The sequence below is a fragment of the Leptidea sinapis genome, chromosome 19, assembly GCF_905404315.1.
Source record: "Leptidea sinapis chromosome 19, ilLepSina1.1, whole genome shotgun sequence".
Lineage (NCBI taxonomy): Eukaryota > Metazoa > Arthropoda > Insecta > Lepidoptera > Pieridae > Leptidea > Leptidea sinapis.
Genome location: NC_066283.1, coordinates 3,707,046 through 3,715,889, shown reverse-complemented (window position 1 = coordinate 3,715,889; position 8,844 = coordinate 3,707,046). Strand labels below are relative to the sequence as shown.

Below are 8,844 nucleotides of genomic sequence, written 5' to 3'. Positions count from 1 at the left end.
TTACAATATTCTGCCAAATGATTAATTTTTTTATCAATTAAGTATTAGATTTGAAGATTATGTTAAAAGCAATTGAGTTTTAGTTATAGGTACGTAAGTAGTTCAAAATCAAGTTCAAAATCATTATATTGCTCTTAATCAATTATTACTTCTTATTCTCTGCTATTATATGTACATAATCACAAAAAAAATATCACTGAGTTTCTAGTAGTTTCACCGTAGCTGAGTCGCGATAGTGAAGTAAATTAAAGTCTGGTATTTTCAATTTATCATTTGTCGTTGAAAACTACTGAGTGAAACTTCTGTACTACTTCTCTTTATTCTGTGGCGTCGCAATTCGAATCGCATCACAAGTATCACCAAGCTTTTGGTAGTATTCCAATTACAGAGCATAATGCGACCTAGTGCCGACCTAAAGCCGAATTGTGCTGATGCTTGAAACATTAATAAGTTTTCAAATGCACCAGCAGAGTGCATGCAGTTCAATGTGAAAAAAAATTAGGTAAATTTAATGTTCGTAAATTCATCCATTGGTCACAGTCTGAATATTTATTTTTAAATTTCCAAAAAACTACGACAAAACGAAAGCTTTTATTTTTTTTAACAATAAACAATATTACTAACGATATTATGCAAATAAAACTATCAATGCCAACTTATAGAAAATAACTTGTTTATTTTTCTGCCAAAGAGTTGGTATCTTATGCACACATCACGCGAAAGCAGTACTTTAGGGAGAGCTTTTGATTGAGCGAAGCGTTGCTGTAGTTGAAACATTCAACATTGAGCATTGTAACTGTTATTGGAAAATTATAAGCCATCGGCCAGTCGCCAGTAGCTACTTGTTAGTTGTAATTCTTATCGGTCTCGCCGCCATTCTACGTATTCAAACTCGCAATCATGGGCAGCTCACGATTATGCATGCACTGGTTTGCTTCCTGCTCCCTGTATGATAGAATAGGGAAGGTAGGTTGTGTCTTGTCATTAGTTAGTTTTATTAAGAGCATTATTATATATACTCGATTACAAGAAAAGCCCCCGTTAGGTTTATATGACGACTGCGAACAGACATGATAACTGATGGCAACACTTATAACTCACAGGCAATAAATAACCCGTGCCACTAAATAAATTTAAAAAAAAAACAGAGAATAATTTTTATAAGGAAAGTTAAAATGACAGGGCTGCTTTTCTCATTTTTTTTACATTTAAACCATGTCAGATAAGTTTCTAAGCGAGTTGAAAAATGATATAAAATATTCATCTTTTATTGTATTTTGGTTTGAGCTGATGGTCTTGTTACCAATGCTTTAAAGTCTAAATAAATAATAATAAAATGTTGCCATATCAAAAATAAATATGGCTATTACCGGAAATTTTCGACCTGTCTTTCTTTTAGAAGTTGTCACACGTGCCGCGTGGAGTTTTGCCTCGCAGGTTGATAAATTATAATAATTTACTTTATTCTTTGAACTATTTACCCTTTATTTTTAGCTTAATTGCTAAAACAATAGAATTGAACGTTTTCAAGTAATCTTTGGTGTGATAGTGTATGTCAACATTTATTCATTGTTGTGTGGACTCGTATGAGACAAAGCTTAATTTTTATCATTAGGAACATAAATATTATATTTTAGGTATTTTATTAAAAACAAGACATCATAATATTCATTTTTACTGGTCACTCAAAGTTGAACGTTGTTTATTTATTAAAAATTCTTCTTCCCATATAACCTATAAAACGTCGGGTCCATGCACACCCATGTTTCATGCTATCATTACTTCAATGTTGATATAATTATATCGCATCTAAGTGTACTCATTCTTCAAAATTATCAAACTGTGTTATTTAGTGCGTTTACCGTAAACATTTTTCGTATATAAATATGAGAACTCATTAAGGTTATAGAAAGCTATGATTACCAAATTTATGATATAATTTCAGCACAATGGTTGCTACAACAGAGAAGAAACCCGCCGCTAAGGCACCACCAAAAGGCAAGGAGGACAGCAAGAAGCTTCCTGCTGTACCAGAGTCTGTACTCAAACACCGAAAACGCAGAGAAGCTCTTAAAGCGCGCAGATTACAGGTAAATATTAAATAATAATCTAATAAAAAATATATCAACTACTGTATATACTAAATAGGAAGCAATACCAAACAAACAGCTGTATAATACCCAAAACCTCTGGTGCTGATGTTATTTGGAGGCTAGAGAGTAGTATTTGGATAATACTTGGTTGGCTACTTTCCTGTTGCCCCTACTTGCCCCCTGTGATGTTACAAAAAATCAGTTTCTAGTAATATCTAGATTTATAAAAGTAATCTTAAAAAGTTTATAAGATTTGATTGTTCTCATTGAATAAATGATGATAAAAACATAAGGCATAGTTCATCTGAATGTTAGTGCTGTAATTATGAGATAACTGATTCATATGATAATCAATTCAATATTTTATGGGGAGTAAATTGAATTAATTATTGTTTGTGTTGTAGGTAACACTCAAAAGGCGCTCGGCTGCCATCAAAAAGAAGAAGGAGATCTTCAAGAGAGCAGAGCAGTATGTTAAAGAATACAGAATTAAGGAGCGTGATGAAATCAGATTAGCAAGACAGGTGAGACCATAAACACTGTATACTAGTATATTTTACATTGTTCTACTAATAGTTAATGAGCTTATGTTCCTAATCTATGTAAATATTAAAAAAAATCGAAATTCATAGATATTAAATAGAATTTTCAGAATATATTTTGACACATTATTGATATTCAACAACCCATTTAGCCCAGTAGTTAGTGTATCTGCCCACTGAGCTGAGGTTTAAATCCTGGTAGGTGCAAACATATGATGAGTATGGATGTTTGTTTAGCCCCAGTACAGGCTATGCCTAGTTTGGGGCAAGATAATTTGTGTAAGTGTGTCAGTATTATTGTTTAGTACTATAATATTATTCATAGAACCAAAAGTAAAGTTGTAATGTGTGCTTGTTTGCATTACAATAATTATTTATATTATATTTAAAATCATTTGTATTATATTTTAAATGTGTAAAAACAAACAGCTGATAGTTAAATACTAAAGACAAGTGGTATCTGTATTTAGAATTGGATGTAGTTAAGCAGAAAGGATTCAAACCACACTTTGGTCAAAATAGTTAGGTAGTTAATTATGCTATTATACTCCTGAAGCTCAAATCTGTCATGAAGTGAAAACTCAATTTTTAATATGTACACAGAAACTGTTTTTTTTTTATATTTATATAGGATATTTATTTGGTAGATTATTTAGAGCTGAAACTTATGCCTATAACTCAAAAGTGCCTTTCGGTGGTTTGAGTCTTTTCTGCTTAACTATGTCCAATTGTGCTATGAATGAATTAACATTGTGAATTGTGTAGTCTGAATTTTGTTTTGTTTTTTTTTGTGATATGTGTTCAGATTTTAATATGCACTTTTTGTGTTACATATAATAAAAATACTGATTATGTATGTGTATTAATGATACTACGTATTTTGGTCAGTATCAATTTAAAAGATATAAAAGCATGTTAATTTGAGTAAAGTTCTTATTTTTCTGTTTATTTATTTGTTTAAGTACACATTAAAGAAAAATGAATATCTTGCTAATCTTTTATAGTTTGTTGGCAAGTAATTGTGTCTTATCTACTGTTTAAATTAAACTAAACTAGAAAAAAAAAACAGAATACTCAGTGTCCACAACAAAGTTGAAGACACTACTACTACATGCTTTTCAGGATACTCCACAACTCGGGAGTTACAAAACCATACCAAGGCACACCATGCATTATACCGATAGTTGGCTTGTGTTGTTTGTGTATTCCAAGAGGTGCAGGTTGGGATACCTCATCATCCATAAATTTTGAGTTAAATTATGTTTGCATATTTAATCCCTTGCTTGAGTTCACTTAAAAATAAAGAATTTTTTTGGAAAACAATACAAGTTCTGCCTGAGAAGATCTCTAACATGCTAATATTGTGTGATTTCTTATGGTTTCTTTATTGTTCTAGGCACGCAACCGTGGTAACTACTATGTTCCTGGTGAGGCTAAACTTGCATTTGTCATGCGTATCCGTGGTATCAATCAAGTCTCACCCAAGGTATGTAACACTTGCTTTTATCATATATATACAATATCTAGGTTTATATCCCATCAACCTAAATAAAACTAGAATGTTATTTAAACTTAATAAGCATTTAAACTTAATATTTTTATTACTAATACTAAACATATGGGTATAAATCGTATTGTAATTATTATTATTTGAGAATAAATTTTACTCTAAATTAGGAATTGTTTTTTGAGTTATTCAAGGGCTGGTTGGAATGACTGGCCAACACTGCACGCAAAATGGACCCAATTAAGCGGTCTAATTGCGGAAACAGGAGCCCTTTACCAAGGCTTTTTTTTTTTAAATTAATTATTTAAATATGGATTACAATGTGATATTGTACAATAAACATTTATAATTAAAGAGCCTGAGGGTGTTCGCTTTATTCCCAGTTGGTGGTGTCATTAAGAAAATCGTTTATGCTATAATAACCTTTCCCACACAAACGTTTTTTAACAATTCTTTTAAATTTCGTAACACATTTGTTTTGTACATTTTCTGGGATCATATTTTAGAAGCATATACATCGCCCAACAAAAGACTTACTAACTTGACCCAACCGAGTAGTAGGCATAACAAGTTTATGTTTGTTCCTCATGTTAAAATTATGAATGTCACAGTTTCTAGAGAATTCCTCAGTGTGCTTATGAACATACAGAACATTATTCAAAATGTATTGAGAAGCAACAGTCAAAATGTTTATTTCTTTAAATTTTTCTCTTAATGATTCTCTAGGACCTAGGTTATAAATCGCGTTATTTATGTGTATTTAATAGTAAATATTTATTTTATTCTAAATTGTTGATAATAATTTGGAGATATTTGTAGCAAATAGGTTAGCGCTATGCACGAACACTTGTAACTTATAAATAGGCTACTTGTGCAATAGCAGCGCAAAAGTATATTGGCTGACCCTATGGTGTCATGTAGATTGCATAGACAACTTTCCTATCACCCAAACATTATTATACTTATTCCTAATGCTTATTATATATATCAAAAAAAAATGTTTGTACATGATCCTAACTCCCATGTTTATGTGGTCGTCCGGCTGTGTACCTGCGGCAAGCATGATGCTAATATAACCTGATCCACAATGAAATTAATGACTAATTGCGCGTGCGATCACTAGAGACAATAACTTCCTTACTTTTACTTTTTAATATTGTTTTGTATAACTTGCAATGAGCGATTCTCTCCTAACACAGATTATCTAAATCTACCAGGAGAGTTTCATATGTGATTGTAAATGACTGTGTACAAATAAATAAAATTTGAATTTTTGAATAACTGAAAATTTCTGCTGAATGCACTGGTGCACCCATTTTAGAGCCTTAGCTTTAAATGTCGTATGAGTGATGTTGTCCTAGAAATGTGGGTCACTTTAAAAATCACCAATTGAAAGTTCCTCATCAGTACCACACAGACACATAACATTGTGTAGGTGGTACAAGACATTCAGTGCTAGCCGTAGCAAGTTATTATAGCATTAATCATAATAATTAAGTATAAACTTAAAACTTCTTCTAAAACATCGCGTTCTAATCGCTTGCAAATATATGCATAATTAACTCTTGTTGAATTCAGAGTCGATGCTATATATATAGGGTCTGTCTATCCTAGAGTATAAACTTCTTAAAAAGCTTTAATGTCAAGTCACTGATATGTTTATTTTAAATATCAGCTGCTATAAGTATGTTAAATCACGCGTATGAAATGCATGACAATATTTACATGAACCCGCTATGTAGACATAACATAATATGAGTAATTTATTTAACAACCTAATTTGTTTTAACCTAATTTAATTTTGTTTTATGTGTTAATATGTCACAATTACAGTATTATTGTATATTCCAAAATAAAATTGTTATACCTTTTTTAAAATAAATTAAGTACATAATTATAAACTTGTATGATCTTAGATTTTTTTATTTCATTGTTTGTTACAAACTAAACTAACTAATTTGGTATAGCAAACACATGTTTTCATATCATAGTCTGCTTGGAAGTAATGCACACATAAGACACACATATTATGTAAACATCAATACAAATGTGTAGTTTTAAAGAATAGTGTAGGTAAATTTTCATGATTATTTTTTTTGGAAGTGTTCAATTTTTTTTGTTATAATGCTTACTATCTGCAATTAGCTTTAGCAGTAGTAGGTGAATGGAAGGGAGAGAAGTGCAGAGACCTTCTCTAGCGGGAAGGACTCTTTCATTTATTAGTATAACACAAATTGTGTCTATGCAGTATTATTGTTTGGCAGTAGATATAGGTGCCACTGTGGTATACAACTAACCGGTATCTTGTGCAAGGAAACGTCCCACTCCACTCATCTGAAATATTGCTTTACACCCGGAAGAGTTTAGCGTAAACATATTTTGTTTTTTACAGGTCCGTAAAGTTCTCCAACTGTTCAGACTGCGCCAGATTAACAATGGAGTGTTCATCAAATTAAATAAGGCAACGGTTAACATGTTACGTATTGCCGAGCCTTATGTGACGTGGGGGTACCCCAACTTGAAGAGTGTCCGAGAGGTAATTATTCATGCCATCTACATTTTGTGATTAGAATAAAAAATAGAAATGTAGAAATAACCATAAAGAAAAAAAAAACTTTAGTACTACTATAGGATCGCTGTATTTGGTATTTCTAGGCCAGCCCTTTTAATTTTTATACCTGCTTTACTGACACCAAGTCTACGATTTTTTAAATTATTGTCTGTATGCCCTTTTATAACTCAAGAATTACATGCACGATTTGAATTGATAGACCAGATCATCTGATTGGCCTGATAGGCCTTATATGATACTATATTTTGTCAGAGACTTAGACCACATCAAATTCGTAATTTCTCATCTTTTGGAAATCTTAAAAAATGTTAGATAAAATTAAACCTATGTTCTTTCCTACACAAGGTGCGTGTTAAATTACATGATTGGCTTAAGGCGTGAAACCATCACAAGCAAACAAACTTGTAGTGTTTTTGACAGGTTCCAACAGCACCTATAGTTTTTATATCGCGAATTTTCATAAATTTTCTTATTTCCCTTTTAATCGTGTAAAGTTTTTGGTGAGCTTATGTTGCGCAGTAACCATAAAAAAACACAAAAAGAAATTCTATTCATTGCATGTATATATTTAAGTGTGAGTTCATGAACATTGGGCATATGACCAGCAATCTGTCATTTGACTTGTATATTGATGTTATTGTATATGATTATAGAAGTATGGCTTCATACTCACAGATCATTATTGAATCCAATGTGCCAGTGATACTAAATCTAATATTAACATGTTGAGATAGATTTATAGCTTCCACACTGACATAGTAGCGGGTACACCTATATATATTGTAGTTACAGTTATATTATACATTTTATGGTAATTTTTTGTTTTTTAATTTTTATTTTGTTATAAATATTTGTATGTTACAACTGTTATAATATTTAAACAAATTTTACCTTCAATGAAGGAACTTTTTCTCATTTATTCGTTTTCTTAATTACAGCTTATCTACAAACGGGGTTTCGCGAAAGTAAATGGACAGAGAATTGCGATCACATCCAACAAAATAATTGAGACTAAACTCGGAAAGAAAAACATCATCTGTGTTGAAGATCTTATCCACGAGATATTTACTGTTGGGGACAATTTTAAGGTAAAGTCAAACATCTATGGGTCCAGTGGAGACATTGTATAGTAAAGTATAAAGGCATATTTTACTATTTTAATGTTTATAATAATTATGGAGAAATTTACATTAAATAAAATATTGCCTGAAACCGATTTGAATGGACTTATAAATGATGTATTTCGGTAAGTTTTCCATAATATTTAGTGTTTCATTCCAATCGTAAATAAAATCTTTTGCAAAAAGATCAGATATTGCGATGTTCTAGTGCTTGTAAATGATTTGTTTGGGGGAGTAGTCCCGAAAGTTATATTTTTATCATCACCTGGATGTAGGTTTGTTTGTTTCTCTGTCCTTTGAACACCTAATTTAATGTATACATAGCTTCGATGCCGCAGTTCGCAAGGCACCAATTTGATCATCACCCGCCATGTCCTAATTGGTTTTGGTTTACCGGAATAATATGTATGTTTATATAATGCTCTTATGATGAAGGAAAGCATTGTGAAGAAATTTAAAGGTGTATACAAAGTAAAACAACTCTAATTGGGCGGCAAAGTGCACTGGACTCGTAATCAGTATGTTTACCCATACCTACAGCAAATTTGTAACATCTAACCACCTTATTCATAATGGTCCGCTAACTTTAAACAGCCGCTTAGGAGTGTTTTTTATTATTCTGATTTAGGTCAATAGAAGAAGACAGAGTGAAAATAAGCAATGCTTTAAGTTAGCAGACTATTATGAATAAGGGGGTTATGCTTTTTGTTTATAGGAGAGAATGTTTGTAACATCTCTTTTTGTTATAGTATGCCAGCAACTTCTTATGGCCATTCAAACTGAACAACCCAACTGGGGGCTGGCGTAAGAAGACCATCCATTATGTTGACGGAGGAGACTTCGGTAACCGTGAAGACAAAATTAATGAGCTGTTGAGACGGATGGTTTAAATATACATAGTTATATGATAAATTGTGTTTCATTTTAATTTTTTAACCCAGTTGTTCAAGTAAGTAAACAAGTGTGTTCAAGAGTACATAAATACTCTGGACATACTTAATCCCAGATT

General features: G+C 31.7%; 2 protein-coding genes across 2 annotated transcripts in view; one reads left to right on the top strand and one right to left on the bottom strand.

The window, feature by feature from the left end:
• The window catches only part of LOC126969903 (transcription factor AP-2-epsilon), a 156,374-nt gene that overhangs the window by 51,066 nt on the left and 96,464 nt on the right, over nucleotides 1–8,844 (bottom strand). The gene's annotated exons all lie outside the window — the stretch shown is intronic.
• Nucleotides 1,270–8,747, top strand: LOC126969945 (60S ribosomal protein L7). Its single transcript, XM_050815588.1, has 7 exons — nucleotides 1,270–1,437; nucleotides 1,946–2,090; nucleotides 2,498–2,617; nucleotides 4,032–4,121; nucleotides 6,535–6,678; nucleotides 7,653–7,802; nucleotides 8,585–8,747. Exons 2-7 carry the CDS (start codon nucleotides 1,950–1,952, stop codon nucleotides 8,723–8,725), a joined length of 786 nt encoding a protein of 261 aa, XP_050671545.1. The 5' UTR covers nucleotides 1,270–1,437; nucleotides 1,946–1,949; the 3' UTR covers nucleotides 8,726–8,747.